This window comes from Lissotriton vulgaris, chromosome 9 (assembly GCF_964263255.1).
Source record: "Lissotriton vulgaris chromosome 9, aLisVul1.2, whole genome shotgun sequence".
NCBI lineage: Eukaryota > Metazoa > Chordata > Amphibia > Caudata > Salamandridae > Lissotriton > Lissotriton vulgaris.
This window is the reverse complement of record NC_141697.1, coordinates 27,947,192-27,968,296: the sequence shown is the minus strand read 5'-3', so window position 1 is coordinate 27,968,296 and position 21,105 is coordinate 27,947,192. Positions and strand designations below refer to the sequence as shown.

Here is a 21,105-nt window from a genome sequence, read left to right as displayed (position 1 = left end):
GGTATCTAAACACCACCAACTTTCAAGGTTTATCTAAACACCACCAACTTTCAAGGAAACACTGTCCATTCAGAAGTAGGAAAGAACTGTCAAAAAACTAATCCAAAGGAAGAGGGAAAGTAATGCAATTGTAATTCAAAAGATATATCCAATGCGGAACAGAGTACGTCTTTTTAGCCAAATGTAGAATTCATGCAAGCTACCTCGAGGTGGTAGTGGATCAGATGAATCTGACGAGAAGTCGTCAAAGTCGATGAAGTAGCCGTAGGCTTTTCGATCTATTTGTGGCATTCATGGTGGCTGTCTACAACTGGGAGATACACAAAAAACCATACGGTAGTATAGGGCTCGAGGGATGTTTAGAGACCTGCCTAAGTATTATCCCCCAGGGAAACTACAGCTATAACCAAAAAACTTAGGGGTCTAAATTAGAAATCCTTTGGTGATTCTTTATTATTGTACCTATGCCAACTAATGTGCATAGGAACAGAAGACAAGCTAAACTAACAAACCATATCAATAGAATGAGAAACACCAGCAACTGTCAGTCAAACTTAGTTGAGGATTCCCATCAAAGTCTTGTATTAATCAATATTCTAATCTGGTTATCCTTCCAGGGTATTATGTCTCTTGATTATTGAGACATTCTATTGATATGGTTTGTTAGTTTAGCTTGTCTTCTGTTCCTACGCACATTAGTTGGCATAGGTACAATAATAAAGAATCACCAAAGGATTTCTAATATAGACCCCTAAGTTTTTTGGTTATAGCTACAACTGGGAGATGACTGAAAGGGTGGTACATTATGGTAGAGACCCTCTTTGTCAGTTTGCAGAAGTGAAATCTGTGTTTCCATGAAAGTTGATTGTATTGTAGTTTTTGATTCAACAGTAGAAGGGATACTTCACTGTTAGTTAGGGAGAATAAGCTTCTTCGTTGGTCAGAGCTTCCACAGGGACTTCCTGTAGGGTAGTGAGAGTAGATAGGTAACTTCCCAGGGTCCCTTTCGGCCTACTGTGTAGAACCTGCCACATAATGTGGTTTGATGAAATCTATTGACACAATAGATTGACACAAATCTCTTGTTTTTGCAATCAGCAAGGGGTAGTAGAAGTACAGTTCTGGTACCTTCAACAGTCAGAACAGTTACTTGCACTCTGTAGGATTGCCCAAATTACTTTTCTGTCCACAATTTTCTCCTGGACTAGATCCCCTATTCTCAGATTCCAGCCAGGAGTTGCTGGCACTTCCTTCACTTCTACAGTGGCAGTACGTTTCACTTGGACGTTGCTCTGTGTTCCGGAAAGTTATTCAGTTCCTGTAAAACATCCAAACGTTCATTGATGTCAAATGGTGTTTCTGACGCTATTGTGCTGGGCCTGTTGAGGTCTGGAACCCACACCTTAACCCCAAGCAGTGTTTCATAGGGAGTCTGATCACCCAGGGATTTTGTAGGCAGATTGATTAGGGTTCTCTGAACCTCATATAGGTGATGGCCCCAACTTCGACCCGGGCATCTGACACTGATCGAAGATTCTGGTATTGCATAGCAGGAGAAAAAATCTGTTAAATCGCTGCTAATATCCGGCGTTATCATACGTCACCAATCCCAGTAAATGAATGCCCATACATTTATATACTGTCCACACAACTGTCTTTAACAGTTTAATCTGGTAGTTGTATCTGTCGGAGAATATTCAAAGCATCCCCATACCATGCCATTCATACCTGGGTTTCTCCCAGACCACTCATACCACAAATTGTACCACTTTTTTCAAGTAAACCTTGTCTCGCTTCAGTGAACCAAACAACCCCCTCAGCACGGGCAGGGGTCCGAACACACGTCAGGTCACAGCAAGCCACATACATGGGCTCAGTTAAGTTCCAGGCAGGCCCACCCTCCTTGTCAGCACAGGCCTCTCAGGGCATCCTTTCTCCCTGGATCGCTGGTTATTACTCCCCCTCTGCACACTTCCTCGCTACTTTGTTAGACTGTTTGGAAACTTACATTTTAATATTTTCACTATTGGACAGACCACTTCTTGGTGTCCATCCTATGCCCTGTCTCGGCCACTCCTTCCATCTCTACGGCTAGACGGGTTCAGAAGAGGGCTTGGAAAAAGCTTAGGTTAGAAGACTTTCATCGTCTTCTATTAGAGGAGCCGCTGGGCCCTTTGACGGATGTAGAAAAGGGGTATGACCTCTTCTGTTCTTGGATCACTAGGGCCTTGGACTCTCTGATACCTATTGTATCAACTAAAATCAACTCCAGAGAGTCGAGTCCCTGGTACGATGGCGCACTTCGGGCCCTAAAGGGTGCCTGCAGACGAGCTGAGAGGGCTTGGAGGAAAACCTATGGGGCTGATCTAAAAGCTGCATATGCCAGGTCCGTCAAGCTCTACCATCGAGCCATCTGCCGAGCTCGTGCGGCTTTTTACGCCACTGAATTCCGGAACAGTTCTAATCCGTCGAAAGCCATTTTTAAGGCCGTAAAAGATCTTATGACGAAGCGGACTACCTCTACGACCGTAAGCTCTCTTTCCCACTGTGAATCCCTTGCATTCTACTTCTTGGGGAAGGTCCAAGCTATTTATCGGACATTCCCTAGCATAGGGTCCAGTGGGGAAAGTACTAATGGGGCCCACCATCAGACTACTCTGCTTGTCTTCCCCCCCCTTACCTTGGACGGCTTTGACAAACTTGCGTTGCAAGTCAAATCTGGATCTCCATCCGATCCAGTAAGGCCTGCTCTCTTCCGAGATTAGGCTTTTATGGGGCATCCAGCTGTATGTTCCCTCGTCAACCTTTCCTTGGAAACGGGAGTTGTTCCAGCTAAGTGGAAACAAGCCGTGGTGTCCCCAATTATTAAAAAGCCCACCCTGGACCCATCCAAGCCTGAAAGTTATCGCCCCATCTCGTTGCTACCCTGGCCAGCCAAGATCACTGAGGCCCATGTCAATCTGGCCCTGTCTGAACATCTGGTACGGACCAATGCCCTCGACCCCACACAAAACGGATTCCGTGCTGGTCACAGTACGGAAACCGCGTTACTTGTGATGGTGGAACATCTCCGGGCAAGGTTGGATGCTGGTCAAACGGCGGCGCTTATTTTGTTAGACCTTAGCGCCGCCTTTGACACGGTAGACCACAGCATCCTCCTGCATCGGCTCGAGGAGACTGGCATTGGCGGTCAGGCGCTGCAATGGTTCCCCTCCTTCTTAGATGACCGCTCCTTCTGTGTTGCCATCCCTCCCTTCAAGTCCAATTACCAACCGCTGGCCATGGGGGTTCCGCAAGGGTCCTCGCTGAGCCCCACGTTGTTCAACCTTTACGTGAGACCGCTGGCTGATGTCGCTAGGCAGTGGGGCCTAACTTTGGTCTCATATGCCGACGACACACAGCTGGCGGTTACTCTCAGCGGGGATGCGGAGATTGAGGCCCCCGGGTTTCAGTCTGGACTGAAGGCGGTGGCTAGCTGGCTGACAGGCAATTGCCTTCAGCTAAATGCCACAAAAACAGAGGTGATGGTCGTCGGTAAGGGAGTGGAGCTGTGGGGTGACCACTGGTGGCCCTCAGAGTTGGGACCTACTCCGATCCCGGTATCGGAGGTGAAAAACCTGGGGGTATGGCTGGATGCGGGCCTCTACTTTGTAGGGCACACAAAAAAAACTGCGGCCTGCTGCTTTGGACTCCTGAGGGGCTTGAGACCTGTTCTCAAGTTCTTTGACGCCCCAACCAGGCAGCTGGTGATCCAGGCTACTATCATCTCTCGCCTGGACTATGCCAGCTCTCTCCTGGCTGGGGCTAACCAGGCCGAGCTAACCCGCTTGCAACGGGTTCAGAATGCTGCGGCGAGGGCGATTGTTGGCCTGCCCAGATTCAGCTCGGTGACGGGTGTCCTTCGCTCCCTACATTGGCTTCCGGTTAGGAAGCGCATCCTCTTTAAGGTTCTGTGTCTTGCCTTTAAGATCTTGAGAGGTATTGGCCCGGAAATCCTGTCGAGCTGTCTTTCCTTTTATGTTCCCACCCGTAGCCTCCGTTCCCAGGGTTTGGCCCTCGCGGTGGTCCCCAGATTCAGGCTCAGTCGCATGGGAGGCCGCTCGTTTAGGGTAATGGCCGCGTCAGCATGGAACTCCCTGCCTGTTGAAATCCGTCTGATGGAGGACCTTTTGACCTTCCGGAGGGCTATAAAAACCTTCTTGTTTTAGCTGTTTTGTTTTTATTCTCCTGTTGTGTTACGTTCTACCTTGTCTCTGCGCCGGGACGCTCCTTGGCTGGAGTATCTGTGCGCATAATAAATAACCGTAACATAACATAACATAACTTATTGTGGATACACCTGAATATAAAGCAAACCACTCACCGGGAGCCCAGAAAGAAACATAATTTCTTCTTATTAAAATGCCAACAAACTCTGGAATGTCTCTAATGTTTACTTCTAAACCCACCACTCCCCCCCCACAAGCAGAGAGGGGAATAGGACAGGAGAGTAAGAGGGAGAAATAGACAAAACAAAACTATTTTCAACTCTCCTTGATTAATCAGTATTGAAACTGCTCCTCCAAAGGGTCCCACAGGCTTGCAAAGCGGCCAAACTGTAATGCAAGACAAATTAACTGCAACAGACGATTCCCTATGAACGTGCCAAATTCCAGTCTCTGTTCACCCGCAACCCTTCTTGCTTCAGGGAGCAATGCATCTGCTTCTGCTGCATAAATACATACTGCTTATACATCTCACCGACAGGGGGAGGTGCCGCAAACATGCTTCACAGCCTGATGCGAAAGAGCAGTGCTTAATTTGTGCCGGTGCTTCCCGGTGCTTAGCACCGGCACTTAATTATCAGGGCCGGGTCTACACGCATTTAGTGCACCACACGTAATTGATTGATTGATAGTAATTAGTTGACTGACTGCTGCTCTACCGCTTAAGTTAGACTGTTACGTACTGGTTGTGTTGTTGATGACTGATGTGAAGTACTGATGATTCTGTTTCTTCACGAGTCACACAGTTAGTAAGTTACTTATTCTCTCTCACGTTCGTTCTCAATCAATGTTCCCAATGCAGTGTGGCAGGCACGGGTGGCCACGGCTCAGTGTTGCCGGCCCAGTGGGCGGGACACAGAGTTAAGCAGGGCAGGGTTAAGCCTTTGGTTGGTCTCTCGCGGGAGTTGACTTGGGTTGGGGCTGTGCGCGGCAGCAACAGGCAGCATGCGCAGATTTTTTTCAAGATTGAAATGCGCGCACATTCACTGCTTTTTATCACGCCCCAGCATACCCGCACCCACTGCACCTCACCGAGTCTTTGTAGTTCAACTGCCGCTGCCGCTCTTCAAAGTCTCTGAGCGAGAGGCTGACCCGATCTGGACGACGTTGACCGCGTTGAGGAGTAGAGGAGAGTACACTCAGTACATAGTTACAACAGCATCAGGTGAGGCACGGCCCCTAGGCTAAGCATCATTATTTAAAATAAAGCTGCGCAATAAGGAGGTGAGACGGGCCTGGCAGGCGCCGTGGCCTAATCAGTTAATGAAGCTGCAGCCTAACAGTGACAGAGTCCCGAGTGAGTCAACTCCCATCCCAGATGACTCTCACACAGTACTGCTCCTCCCACCGTCCCATTCAACTTACTGGTCTGGGTCCCGTCCAACAGTAGAGTGTTGCGGGCACAGTGCACACTGTCAGCCAAGAGAGCAGTGAGTAGGGAGATTAATTAATGTATTTTAATATCTCCGACTGTTTATGATTATTCGAATGATTATTTGGTGATGGTGTGGCGATTATGCTTATAATTCGATTCGACTGATTATGATTGATGATGATGACGTGGTGGCTGGCGGCCGGCCGGCCCGGGCTGGATGGATTCAGTTACTTTTGGTTTTGGTTTTGGTTTTGGTTTCAGTTCCACAAATGACAAATCCATTCTGCAGGGGTTGGGGCTGTGCGCTGCAAGCGGGGTGCGCTGATTTTTTTTATGGTAATGCATGCGCATTCACTGCTTAACCACACCCTCACCTCGTCAACTCGCTCTCTCACCACCACTGAGTCATCATGGCCATTGTTCAAGGGTACAAGAACCAGTCAGCAGCATCGGTTCACTTCTAACTTAAGTGTGAAAAGTATGCCAGCAGCAAGCGCGAACGGCCAGGCCAGACGACATTGTTGCAGTGTGACGACATGCATTGGCGACTTATTGCCATTTAGGACTCAGAGTAGCACCCAGTGGCATAGCCGCTGCCAGCAGTGAGTGAGTACTATTACTGGCCATGGCCAGTCTGACTCTGGGTATTGCCGCGGCTGCCGCCCGCCAGTAACCACACTAGCCACCAGTTGAGGCAAGGCCTAATCAGTTAAAATAAAGCTGCGCAGCAGCCTAAGTAAGGCTGCAGCCTGTGCACTACTGCAGTAGTTGGTGTGTGTGTCCCTGTCCCGAACCGACCAGTAATTTAAGTTTTAATTGATACACACCGTGACTGGCTGGCTGCACTGTTACTGTAAACTAAGGTAGCGGCCGTAGCCGCCTTGTGATGCCACCATGTTCATGCCGCCCGTGGGTGGCAGTGGCATGGTGGTGACCCATGCCAATTGCTTGCTTGCCCAACCAACCAACGTTGCTTTTTATTTGGGTGCGCACAGTCGTGCGTGCCAGGTGCCTCCCTCCACCCTCGGAATCCTCATCAGCCAAAACACACAGACTAAGAGGACAGGGTCCAGTCACAATTATACTGTGTGCATTTTAACTCGACGACCTTAGTGGGGCTTGGACTTGTGACCGGGCCGGGGTGGTGGGCCCAGTAGTCCCAAAGGTAAGCAGAGGCCGAGTTAACCCCCAGCACTTGCATGGAACTTGGAAGTGAGTTAACGTTGACACGATCCAACGCTATATTCTCAGACAATCCGAGGAAAGAATGAGCAGCTTTGCAATGTATATTGTTGTTTTAAAAGCACCTGCTGCTGCCTGGTTCCTTCCTGGCCTCCAGTAATATTTAGGAATAAATTAAAATGTCAAGATAACTCTGATGATTAATTGTCTTCCTGGAGAGAGACAGGAGTTTTGTCTAGGGGAAGTTGTGACTGCTTGTAAGGTAGTACAGATGGTTAATCTACCTGCTGCAAAGAACGTTTACCATGCAGATCAAAAAGTGCATATAATGTAAAGTAGGTCAGTGTGTTACTGCTTCTGTCAGAGAGATACTTTTGTTACTTGCAGTTTGTAAGTTAATATCCTATCCTAGAACAGCAAGCTATTAACTGTCATCAAAGAGCTGCTGCAAACCGCAAGTTCTATATTAGAGCTATATGGTTTCTATTGCCCAATCTGATATTATCCTAATCTTGCAAAAAGGTTCATTTGGGTAGAAATCAATTCTTATTGGAGAGAACCCCTAACAATAGCTATGTAAAAGGTGTACCTTTTGTACTCATAGACTCTGTTCAAAACGACATACCCTACCCCAGTATTGTGCTTTCCCAAATCAGCACATACAGCACTGAAATTGTCCCTTTTCAATGCATTAGTGATTTTAGCTAATTTAATCTTTTTCAAAATGTTCACTGGGCAGGGGAACCTCCTATCAAAACCTTACTATGAGGAAGACTCCCTTGCAGAAATTCAGATTGGGTATATATTACATCTGACTTTCAGCAGTGCCAGTTGACGATGTGGGTGGAGCTAATATAGTAAGCGGGTGGAGCGAGTGGACAAAGTCGGTGGAGCCAGAGAAAAGTAGGTGTGGCCTCCGACAAACATTTGAGCACCTGCACTTCATATTTTACAAATTAAGCACTGAAAGAGTTGTGTCTTACTCCGACTCCAGAGATGCTCACCTTGACGATATTGTCCTGGGGGATCTTTGGATTCAGTATTGTTGCAGATCAGTGTTTAAAATTATTTGATACTGTGATAATATCAGGAAATGTAACACTTTTCCTTTCCTTACAAAGCAAGCAATAAAACAAACAAAACGGCGAGTACGTTAGAACAGAAACATTTGGGACAAGAAACGGCACTTAAACCAAGCAAGAACAAAGCAAGAAATGAATATACCCTTTAAATATCATCTCTAAAAATGTCTTTTTTTTATTATTATGTTACTTTTTCTTACATTGAGATTGCTATTACTTTCAACTGCATGATCCACAGGAAAATGACTATTACACTCATATGCTCCATTCAGTCATGAAAAAGTACTCATCTCTAGCTGTTAAATAATCAAAATCTTTTATATCCTGAGAACTATTTGATAAAGTCTGTCTGCCGAGACTTCACAGTTTTTCATCATCCACCAAAACAGAAGATTGTATTATCTTCACAAAGTGTGTGGAAGTATGAATTTTAAACTACCTTGTGTTCTAAATTGAGGATTCTTGACCCTAACAAAATTTACACTAATACCTCAAAGTTTAGCTCAATATTCCTTGTCATAACATTTTTTCATTTCTTTTGTTTTGTCAGACCTTTTGTTTCGCACCCTAAATGCATTTTTTAAAAATCATTTTCTTGAGTTTTATACATAAATGGCCAGTTCGTATTCCTGCAAGAACAAGGAATTCTATTCCTGAGGAGACCAAAAGGTGAGTAACCTCAAGTGTGTAACGGCGTTTGGGGTCAAATGATGACTCTGCCTTTTATTTCAAAGGAACTTTTTGACATCTTTGCCACTTGAAAGAGTGCTTTGAATTCCCCCATTAAATACCCTATTGATTATTTCTAATAAATCATTCGATTTTGGCGAGTATAGAGGTGAATACTTTAGCTGAATATTGTGTTTCAACAAAAAGTCTTTATTTTATGAGAAACAAATTGTACACTATTCTGTGAAATAATCCCTTTGTGTACCTCTTCTCTGTAAAAACATTGCTTAAAGAATTTCAACACCCCTTCACTTTGGTTATTTCTCACATTTCCAATCCATCCATTTAGAACAATTATCCACTGAAACAACTTTGTGTGCTTGTCATTTTTCAAGCAATGAAACAACCCCAAGCAATCAACTCCAACCACTTCTCAAGGCTTGTTGGGGTTCACTACTGGGTGGAATGGAGTCTGGCTGATCATGTACACGGCTCTGCTGCTTCGGACTAGATTTCCGCTATAGAAAAGCTGTACACATACATACGTTACCAATTTGTAAGGATTTGTCAGAAATTGAACAAATCCTAAATATTTTCGACAACATTGTTCATCATAGCTTCCATATATGGTCACCAAAATCTAATTATTACTAATTTTTTAGTAAATGTTTCACCTAGAGTTCCACTATGCACTACTTTAATGATTTTAGACTTAAAATCTGGGGGAACAGAACTGTCATCTCTAATAACAAACGCTCCCTTAATACGCAGTTAATATTTTATCTTCTGAAAAACTTGAACCTCACTAGTAAGTCAGCTACTTTTTGACAATCTGTCCCTTAACTGCTGATAAAACATGCGTCATCCTATTTTTTTGTTGATCAACATATGTTATCCTACATTACTTATATACAATCATCCTTAGAAACCTGAACTTAATCAGGCTCAAGAATGTCAGATAACAGTGGCTGCAGCACCCTGTCCTAGAGCCTACTTCATACTCTCTGTCTTCCAGGGGTGATGTAAATAGGCAGTAAGCTCTACAAATGTCCTTACCTGAAACCCGTTTCATATCAAAATGTAACTCCTAAAGTTTTGAAAGAATCCGAATTAGTCTGGAGTTGCCTGCCCAGTGCCATCCCCTGAGAGTTATGAAATAAGACCAGTTGTAAGTGTGAAACGTCTCACTGTCAGGAATGATCCTGCTTTATCTGCTAGACCTCCTCTTTAATCCGACTCAACCATATCCTGCAGGTGGAGACCGAGGACAGCGTATCTTGAGCAATGTGGGTAAAAAATCCTAGGCCATCAGCTGAGTGCGTGAACAATTAGTCTAGGACCAGTGGAGAAAAGGAATGTCGAAAAATGAAATGTATATTAAAAAATATATATTTAATTAACATAGATAAAAATCATATAGAGACTCAAACATATAAGTCAAAAACTCGACGCGCGTTTCGGCAGAAAAAAACGCCTTCCTCAGGAGTCACCTCAGATGATTTTTTGACTAATTGTCTTCTGTCTAGTTAAGTACTGCACTTATCCCTTATGAATACCTGTCTATCATATGACAATAAGTGACCAAATTCAAAGTCTGGACCTGTTAGGTAGTAAAAGTTCTTCGAATTTTGATTTGTGCAAACATTTTAAGTATAGTTGGTAATATGTATTAGTCATGCTAAATAAAACCTGTGATCTGATATATATATTTTTAATAATGTTCTTTCAGAGTTTCATCTGTGACTCCTGAGGAAGGCGTTTTTTTCTGCCGAAACGCGCGTCGAGTTTAACAAATAATTCTTCAGCATTTCCTATGTCATTTCAAATATTGGATGTGTTATTACTTGTAACTTGTTTGATCTATATGCTAGTATGATTTATATGCTTTGTAATTACTGTCTTTGAAGTCTGTTGATGATTTTTTATGTACAATATTTTTACTGTATCATATAGTTTGACTTAAATGTTTGAGTCTCTATATGATTTTTATCTATGTTAATTAAATATATATTTTTTAATATACATTTCATTTTTCGACATTCCTTTTCTCCACTGGTCCTAGACTAATTGTTCACGCACTCAGCTGATGGCCTAGGATTTTTTTACCCACATTGGTTATTACCCTGCCCTAGGAGTCTGTGTATTACTGATACCCAGGGGGTCCTTGTTTTCTCTCATCAGCGTATCTTGAGCGCCATGGCATCTATTGCTGGAAAATACATTGTGGACCTCTAGGGGCTGTTCCATACAGACAGTCTCACAGGGAATGGCACATTCTCATCTCTGTCGATAGACCTGAGAGCCGTCTGGTCCATCCTTTCCATCTGACACCACTTTTGCTCTGGCCAGCCTTCCCTTAGAGAGCTCGCTAGCTACTAGGGCAAGGTATTCCTCTTGGGTGATGATGGAAGTGTGTAATCATCAGAGGCCTACACCTCTGGGTTACCTTGCGGCCCCTCACCCACCTCACACCGGGTGCCTGATCTCTAATCACTTTCAGAAGCCTTGTCTATGCACTAAGAATGTACCTTTCAGACCACACACCCACACAGGTCTAGGTACCGGGCTGCACTGCATTCCATAATCCCCGGAGGTTTAGTGGCCCAATCATACTCCCGTTTATTGTCAGTCTTCAAGATCCACCGCTGCATGAGGCTCTAGGGCTGCTTGATTCTTACTAGTGGGGGCTGTGAGGGTGGATGGGCAGAACTACCATGGCTCAGTCACCATGGCACAGGGAAGTCTCTTGCTCCCATGTCCATCTTTTCCTGGATGCTGTGGTACCTGCCCCAGACTGGGAATCCCTTCAAGTAGAGTCTGTCAGGATGACTCTCACTAGACATGTGTTGTTCCAGCTACTAATTCTCCCAGCAGTTCTTCTCTTACCAGACTCTAAACTCATTGAACTCTTCTATCTGGATCATTCCCTTCCCAGCCACTGGCTCAGGCATGGTGAAGCAGCACTCTTACAGCCAACCGCGCACAGGCAGTCGACATCCTGTGGGAGAGGAATGTCACTGCAGTTCTGCCATCCCTTCTAGGTTGTGTACATTGAATGGCCTCCGTAAGGGCCATCATAGAATGTGGCCATGGGGCACGCGCACTCTGTTAGTGCACACACGTGTGTGATGTAGTTTAGCATGCTTTCTGCCACTCACCCTTCCATTCAACCACTAAGAAAGGGGGCTCCAGGCACACAGCCCACACTAGTCCTTCTGTACTGTAGCTCCTAAAGGCCTAAAAGGAAAGGGGCCCTTGTGATGACCCTATGAATGCACTGTATTGAATGTAGTGCCTTGACTTCTGCTCCTAGTGTACTACATGATGAATGAATAAACCCAGGAGCAATGCAAATGATAATATAGCACCTACGATATGTTGATGTTATCCTTGTTTTTTTGCCAGTCTTCAGGCTCCGCGGCCACAGCCGTCAAGGAGAGGCAAGCGCAGATGATGGCTCGAGGCTTGCCCCGGCAGAAGCCAATCTCCGGCGTCAGTCATGTTGTCCTGGTAGCTTCTGGCAAAGGAGGCGTTGGGAAGTCCACAACAGCAGGTAAAGCTCTGTGAATCATTCTTTTATTATCAGATACAATCCTTTGGTAAGGTATGTTTCCTAGCTGAAGCTGGACCTCATGTTATCGATTCCTAAATGGATGAAAAGCTGAGTTCGCTCCACCGGTGGTTCTGAGGTTTTCATCATAGCTGTTTCCTCAGCTTCGAAATTCAGGTTTGCAGCGACACAAGGACGCTGTTTTGGGCCTATTCCAATACCGCAATGATTTGTGTTCTATAAAATAAGTTAGTAGTTCCCGAAGCTGGAGCCTTTTACTGACTTTTTTTTTTACTGGGGAGCAAACATATATTTGAAATGTAACACAATGAATTTTGTTGCAATGTACACTTTCTTGGTAGTCAGTAATGCTTGTAAATTAAAATACATATTTTAGTTTCAAGTGCCCTGGTTCTCTGTCCCCTGGTGTGCCAGTAGGTGCCTTCTATTGCATGGACTGTCTACTACCTTGTTACTGCGACAGAAAGTTGTATCATGGTTGGATGAGAACCGTGCGAGGTGGTTGACATGCCATGGACCCTGTGCGTCGTAATCTCCCTCCCCCCTCTGCTCTGTATGAGCCTGACTTTGTGGGACTGGTAACTATGTTGAATTCATCTTTTAATGCATGTACCTGAAATAACGCACTATTCATGAATGTGTATTTTTGTATTCTTACAGTAAACCTGGCCCTGGGCATCGCAGCCAACGATTCAGTGAGTGATCGCCAACTATATGTCTTATAATTAGGGCTCTCGGTTGTATGTTTTTTTTTTTTTACATTTCCGTCTGTATTTATCCATATTTATTTTTTTGGTCAACTTTATCTGTATTTATCCATATTTATTAGGGATTTTGTGAAAAAGATAAAGCTAAAACTTGTATATTTCCACATTTAATTAACCATAAATATGCACTCCTGCTTGAATGCCTGCCAGGTTTCAGTGATATGAACACCTGCAGAAGATAAATCAATCCAAGTATAAAAAAATATGCACATTTCAGTATCCGCCTTGTGTTTATCTACTGCTGTTTAAACCTCTTTACTAAAATTAAATTTTTTAACACCCCTACCTTCTAATCCACACAGTTATTGGCCTGGCAGTCATGGCAAAGTGTATTTAGAATCACTCAAAAAGCACCCCATTTCCGTTTTTATCCACATTTAAAAATAAACACATATAAGAAAATACATGGTTATCTGTCTGTATTTAACTGTAAAAATCAGTAAAAACGGAAAACAGGGAGCCCTACCTATAATACACTCACATATAATAACATGACATCCCTACTCAGTTGTACTCATTGATTACAGTTGAGATATGATGTCACACTGCCTGGTGCAGTGGCTTGCAGACCCCCTCCACCCCCTCACCCCCTTCCGGAACTCCCAGGCTGATAAACCTCTTGTCACCTAAACATTAACTGGGACACTCAGGTTTCGGCTCTGCCCCTTCTAAACTTTGTTCCCTGTAGAATCACAGTCCCTATCCAAGTATGGAGGTTTGTGTAGCCATCCTGCGCCTGAGGCGGGAGTTGTGGGCTGACGAGGAGACGTTGTTGGCTCTGTCTGTGTATTTATTGCACTGCGGGAGTGTGGCTCTGTCTGTGTATTTATTTCACTGCTGGAGTGTGGCTCGGTCTGTGTATTTATTGCACTGCTGGAGTGTGACTCTGTCTGTGTATTTATTGCACTGCTGGAGTGTGGCTCTCTCTTTGTATATATTGCATTGCTGGAGTGTGGCTCTGTGTATTTATTGCACTGCTGGAGTGTGGCTCTGTCTGTGTATTTATTGCACTGCTGGAGTGTGGCTCTGTCTGTGTATTTATTGCACTTCTGGAGTGTGGCTCTGTCTTTGTATTTATTGCACTGCTGGAGTGTGGCTCTGTCTGTGTATTTATTGCACTGCTGGAGTGTGATTCTGTTTGTGTATTTATTGCACTGCTGGAGTGTGACTCTGTCTGTGTATTTATTGCACTGCTGGAGTGTGGCTCTCTCTGTGTATTTATTGCACTGCTGGAGTGTGGCTCTATCTGTGTATTTATTGCACTGCTGGAGTGTGGCTCTGTCTGTGTATTTATTGCACTGCTCGAGTGCGACTCTGTCTGTGTATGTATTGCACTGCTGGAGTGTGGCTCTGTTTGTGTATTTATTGCACTGCTGGAGTGTGGCTCTGAATGTGTATTTATTGCTCTGCTGGAGTGTGGCTCTGTTTGTGTATGTATCGCACTGCTGGAGTGTGGCTCTGTTTGTGTATTTATTGCTCTGCTGGAGTGTGGCTCTGTTTGTATTTATTGCATTGCTGGAGTGTGGCTCTGATTGTGTATTTATTGCACTGCTGGAGTGTGACTCTGTCTGTGTATTTATTGCACTGCTGGAGTGTGGCTCTGTCTGTGTATTTATTGCACTGTTGGAGTGTGATTCTGTTTGTGTATTTATTGCACTGCTGGAGTGTGACTCTGTCTGTGTATTTATTGCACTGCTGGAGTGTGGCTCTATCTGTGTATTTATTGCACTGCTGGAGTGTGGCTCTGTCTGTGTATTTATTGCACTGCTGGAGTGTGGCTCTATCTGTGTATTTATTGCACTGCTGGAGTGTGGCTCTGTCTGTGTATTTATTGCACTGCTCGAGTGTGACTCTGTCTGTGTATGTATTGCACTGCTGGAGTGTGGCTCTGTTTGTGTATTTCTTGCATTGCTGGAGTGTGGCTCTGAATGTGTATTTATTGCTCTGCTGGAGTGTGGCTCTGTTTGTGTATTTATTGCACTGCTGGAGTGTGGCTCTGATTGTGTATTTATTACACTGCTGGAGTGTGACTCTGTCTGTGTATTTATTGCACTGCTGGAGTGTGGCTCTCTGTGTATTTATTGCACTGCTGGAGTGTGGCTCTGTCTGTGTATTTATTGCACTGCTGGAGTGTGGCTCTGTCTGTGTATTTATTGCACTGCTGGAGTGTGACTCTGTCTGTGCATTTATTGCACTGCTGGAGTGTGGCTCTGTCTGTGTATTGCTGGAGTGTGGCTCTGTCTGTGTATTTATTGCACTGCTGGAGTGTGGCTCTGTCTGTGTATTTATTGCACTGCTGGAGTGTGGCTCTGTCTGTATTTATTGCACTGCTGGAGTGTGACTCTGTGTATTTATTGCACTTCTGGAGTGTGGCTCTGTCTGTGTATTTATTGCACTTCTGGAGCGTGGCTCTGTCTGTGTATTTATTGCACTGCTGGAGTGTGGCTCTGTCTGTGTATTTATTGTACTGCTGGAGTGTGGCTCTGTCTGTGTATTTATTGCACTGCTGGAGTGTGACTCTGTGTATTTATTGCACTGCTGGAGTGTGACTCTGTCTGTGTATTTATTGCACTGCTGGAGTGTGGCTCTCTGTGTATTTATTGCACTGCTGGAGTGTGGCTCTGTCTGTGTATTTATTGCACTTCTGGAGTGTGGCTCTGTCTGTGTATTTATTGCACTGCTGGAGTGTGGCTCTGTCTGTGTATTTATTGCACTGCTGGAGTGTGGCTCTGTCTGTGTATTTATTGCACTGCTGGAGTGTGACTCTGTCTGTGTATTTATTGCACTGCTGGAGTGTGGCTCTGTTTGTGTATTTATTGCTCTGCTGGAGTGTGGCTCTGTTTTTGTATTTATTGCACTGCTGGAGTGTGGCTCTGTCTGTGTATTTATTGCTCTGCTGGAGTGTGGCTCTGTTTGTGTATTTATTGCACTGCTGGAGTAAGGCTCTGCCTGCACGTCATCACTCATCACATGTTGCATCAGAGGGAGGGAGGGACAGAACCAGTGATTGACGAGAAGGAGCTGATGATGTGGACATCTCCTGCTTTACATGAACAGATCACTGCAGGGCATGGTGGTGTACTGTGCCCGCATACGTGCACTCACCATGCAACCTCATCAGCAACTTCTGGGGTGTCTAACATAGGTATGAGGATCCAGGCCACACTTTCAGCCCAGCCAGTGACCATGGAAATGAGTTCCATTAAAATTCCCTGCTTGTGCACAACTGCTCTCTTTGCTCACTGAACGCCTCAGAGACTTGAAATATCCTTATGATATTGTAAGGAGGGGCTTTGCCCCATATAAAACACCCCCCAAAAGTCTAAGGTCATTTAAGGGACGCTGCCACTGCTCGAGGATTCAGGCATTAGCTGCACGTGGTCACCAACTCCCCCACCCCCATGCCACAGGATCCCCCCCTGCCAGTCCCACCTCTTTGCTGATTTCTTGCTCCTACCCAAGAGAACCTTGGCATTCATTCAACCAATCAATCCGTATTTGTAAAGCGCAGTATTCACCATGGGGGTATCCAGGCGCTGTCAAAGGCGCTGGATTGCCTTCCACATATTCATACAGTGGTACATTAATGGCGAGAGGCTGGAGGGATGGGCCTGAGAAAAGTAAAGACTTCAGATGAGGTTTGAATGTTTTCAGTGTGGAACAGTAGCCAATACTAGAGAGAAGTGAGGCCAAAACCTTAAGGGCACCATGACTGAAAAGTGGCTGGTGGCACAAAGGGCAAGTGGACTAGAGAATAGGAGCAAAGAGGCCCACCAGAGAGAAAAAAGAGACCAGAGAACAACTCCGGGAAGAGCTAAGGCACTATAGTGTGTATGTAGATGGTATGTTTGTAGTGCAAACTTAGCGAAAAGGCAGCGAAGTGATGTACTCGGTCATAGATGAGCATAAAGTCAAAGAGAGGTAGATGGGTTGTGGATGGTTAATGCACTGTGATGTAGCGGAATTCCGCTCGCACGCTGGGTTTTTAAAAAACGCACTTTACGTGACGAGCTGGGCTCGTCATCAGCGTGCGAGGAGGCTACGCCATGACGAGCCCATCTCGTCATCAGCGTCGAATGGGTTAAAGAGGTGCGTCTTAAACTGTATCCTAAATCGGAGTTAGGTTTGGGACGGTCTTGATGGATGCAAGGATGTTTTTCCAGATCCCAGGCACATAGATGGAAAAGGCCTGCGGCCTTGTATTTTTTCTTTTTTACCCTTCTTAGTCTGCAGTCCGATTGGGTCCTGGCTGCAGGTGTGCAGAGAACCACCAGAGACGGTGAACCTTTCTGCACGATAAGCGGGTGCTGGTCATGACGGCTTTGTAAATGATGCCGCTGGTTCTGGAGATGGTGCTGGTCATGATGTCTCTGTAAATGATGCCGCTGGTTCTGGAGATGGTGCTGGTCATGATGTCTCTGTAAATGATGCCGCTGGTTCTGGAGATGGTGCTGGTCATGATGGCTTTGTAAATCATGCCGCTGGTTCTGGAGATGGTGCTGGTCATGACGGCTTTGTAAATGATGCTGCTGGTTCTGGAGATGGTGCTGGTCATGATGGCTTTGTAAATGATGCCGCTGGTTCTGGAGATGGTGCTGGTCATGATGTCTCTGTAAATGATGCCGCTGGTTCTGGAGATGGTGCTGGTCATGATGTCTCTGTAAATGATGCCGCTGGTTCTGGAGATGGTGCTGGTCATGACGGCTTTGTAAATGATGCCGCTGGTTCTGGAGATGGTGCTGGTCATGATGGCTTTGTAAATGATGCCGCTGGTTCTGGAGATGGTGCTGGTCATGACGGCTTTGTAAATGATGCCGCTGGTTCTGGAGATGGTGCTGGTCATGACGGCTTTGTAAATGATGCTGCTGGTTCTGGAGATGGTGCTGGTCATGACGGCTTTGTAAATGATTCCGCTGGTTCTGGAGATGGTGCTGGTCATGACGGCTTTGTAAATGATGCCGCTGGTTCTGGAGATGGTGCTGGTCGGGATGGCTTTGTAAATGATGCCTCTGGTTCTGACGATGGTGCTGGTCATGATGGCTTTGTAAATGATGCCGCTGGTTCTGGAGATGGTGCTGGTCGGGATGGCTTTGTAAATGATGCCGCTGGTTCTGGAGATGGTGTTGGTCGGGATGGCTTTGTAAATGATGCAGCTGGTTCTGGCGATGGTGCTGGCCGGGATGGATTTGTAAATGACGCCGCTGGTTCTGGAGATGGTGCTGGTCATGATGGCTTTTTAAATGATGCCGCTGGTTCTGGAGATGGTGCTGGTCATGATGGGTTTGTAAATGATGCCGCTGGTTCTGGAGATGGTGCTGGTCATGACGGCTTTGTAAATGATGCTGCTGGTTCTGGAGATGGTGCTGGTCATGACGACTTTGTAAATGATGCCGCTGGTTCTGGAGATGGTGCTGGTGGGGATGGCTTTGTAAATGATGCCGCTGGTTCTGACGATGGTGCTGGTCATGACGGCTTTGTAAATGATGCCGCTGGTTCTGGAGATGGTGCTGGTCATGACGGCTTTGTAAATGATGCCGCTGCTTCTATAGATGGTGCTGGTCGGGATGGCTTTGTAAATTATGCAGCTGGTTCTGGAGATGGTGCTGGTCGGGATGGATTTGTAAATGATGCCGCTGGTTCTGGAGATGGTGCTGGTCATGATGGCTTTGTAAATGATGCCGTTGGTTCTGGAGATGGTGCTGGTCGGGATGGCTTTGTAAATGATGCCGCTGGTTCTGGAGATGGTGCTGGTCATGACGGCTTTGTAAATGATGCTGCTGGTTCTGGAGATGGTGCTGGTCATGACGACTTTGTAAATGATGCCGCTGGTTCTGGAGATGGTGCTGGTGGGGATGGCTTTGTAAATGATGCCGCTGGTTCTGACGATGGTGCTGGTCATGACGGCTTTGTAAATGATGCCGCTGGTTCTGGAGATGGTGCTGGTCATGACGGCTTTGTAAATGATGCCGCTGCTTCTATAGATGGTGCTGGTCGGGATGGCTTTGTAAATTATGCAGCTGGTTCTGGAGATGGTGCTGGTCGGGATGGATTTGTAAATGATGCCGCTGGTTCTGGAGATGGTGCTGGTCATGATGGCTTTGTAAATGATGCCGTTGGTTCTGGAGATGGTGCTGGTCGGGATGGCTTTGTAAATGATGCCGCTGGTTCTGGAGATGGTGCTGGTCATGATGGCTTTGTAAATCATGCCGCTGGTTCTGGAGATGGTGCTGGTCATGACGGCTTTGTAAATGATGCTGCTGGTTCTGGAGATGGTGCTGGTCATGATGGCTTTGTAAATGATGCCGCTGGTTCTGGAGATGGTGCTGGTCGGGATGGCTTTGTAAATGATGCAGCTGGTTCTGGAGATGGTGCTGGTCGGGATGGCTTTGTAAATGATGCTGCTGGTTCTGGAGATGGTGCTGGTCATGATGGCTTTGTAAATGATGCCGCTGGTTCTGGAGATGGTGCTGGTCGGGATGGCTTTGTAAATGATGCCGCTGGTTCTGGAGATGGTGCTAGTCGGGATGGCTTTGCAAATAATGCCGCTGGTTCTGGAGATGGTGCTGGTCATGATGGCTTTGTAAATGATGCCGCTGGTTCTGGAGATGGTGCGGGCCTGCAGGGGCCACCACTGGAGCCCCATTAAGATGCTGGGTTTGAAAATGAAGCGTCAGGACTTTGGTTAATTCAGGCCCATCACTGAATTAACATGTCAGACTCTGATGCAACAGGCAGCGCACGCGTGTGTGTGAAGTAAAGCTGTGTTCTATGGATGAACCATTTGCAACAATAAAAGAAGTGTTGGTTTTGCTGTGATACATTCATGTCTTCTCTTTGTTTCTTTGGTCAGACGAAGGCTGTCGGCCTCCTTGATGCTGACGTGTTCGGCCCCTCCATCCCCAAGATGATGAATCTGAGCGGAAACCCAGAGCTGTCAGAAAGTATGTTAAGTAAGAGTTCTATAACCTGAAGTAGGATAGATCTTAAGAGTGTGTGACCATGCTTACAGCAGAAGGGACGATAGAGAAGGTGTGAAAGACTGCCTGCAGGGCAAGAGGCAGACCTTACAGCATAAGAGAAGCCTTGGATGGAAGACCAGGTGGATCTCACAGCAGGGGACAGGCAGACCTTACAGCGGAAGAGAAGCCTTGATGGGAGCCGAGATGGATCTCACAGAGCAGGGGACAGGCAGACCTTACAGCAGAAGAGAAACCTTGATGGGAGTCCAGGTGGATCTCACAGCAGGGGACAGGCAGACCTTACAGCAGAGCAGGGGACAGGCAGACCTTACAGCAGAAGAGAAGCCTTGAATGGTTGACCAGATGGATCTCACAGCAGGGCACAGGCAGACCTTACAGCGGAAGAGAAGCCTTGATGGATCTCACAGAGCAGGGGACAGGCAGACCTTACAGCAGAGCAGGGGACAGGTAGACCTTAGAGCAGAGCAGGGACAGGCAGACCTTACAGCAGAGCAGGGGACAGGCAGACCTTACAGCAGAAGAGAAGCCTTGAATGGAAGACTAGATGGATATCACAGCAGGGGACAGACAGACCTTACAGCGGAAGAGAAGCCTTGATAGATCTCACAGAGCAGGAGACAGGCAGACCTTACAGCAGAGCAGGGGACAGGCAGACCTTACAGCAGAGCAGGGGACAGGCAGACCTTACAGCAGAGCAGGGACGGGCAGACCTTACAGCAGAATAGGGACAGGCAGACCTTACAGCAGAGCAGGGGACAGGCAGACCTTACAGCAGAGCAGGGACGGGCAGACCTTACAGCAGAGCAAGGGACAGGCAGACCTTACAGCAGAAGAGAAGCCTTGAATGGAAGACCAGATGGATCTCACAGCAAGGGACCAGGCAGACCTTACAGCGGAAGAGAAACCTTGATGGCCCTCACAGAGCAGGGGACAGGCAGACTTTACAACAGAGCAGGGACAGGCAGACCTTACAGCAGAGCAGGGGACAGGCAGACCTTACAGCAGAGCAGGGAACAGGCAGACCTTACAGCAGAGCAGGGGACAGGCAGACCTTACAGCAGAGCAGGGGACAGGCAGACCTTACAGCAGAAGAGAAGCCTTGATAAGAGACCAGGGGGATCTCACAGAGCAGGGGACAGGCAGACCTCGTAGCAGAAGAGAAGCCTTGGATGGGAGACCATGGAGATCTCACAGAGCAGGGGACAGGCAGACCT

The 21,105-nt window shown here is 46.4% G+C and overlaps 1 protein-coding gene across 3 annotated transcripts in view; it reads left to right on the top strand.

Moving 5' to 3' along the window:
- Positions 1 to 21,105, top strand: part of NUBPL (NUBP iron-sulfur cluster assembly factor, mitochondrial) — a 74,618-nt gene that overhangs the window by 13,420 nt on the left and 40,093 nt on the right. For 2 of the 3 annotated variants that reach the window (XM_086936956.1, XM_086936957.1), the window contains exons 2-4: positions 11,979 to 12,126; positions 12,805 to 12,839; positions 19,762 to 19,852. In XM_086936956.1, the coding sequence (XP_086793082.1) occupies positions 11,979 to 12,126; positions 12,805 to 12,839; positions 19,762 to 19,852 (274 nt within the window). Of the gene's footprint in view, positions 1 to 5,073; positions 5,431 to 11,978; positions 12,127 to 12,804; positions 12,840 to 19,761; positions 19,853 to 21,105 lie in introns of those variants that run through there. The other variant, XM_086936958.1, reaches the window with a different exon arrangement.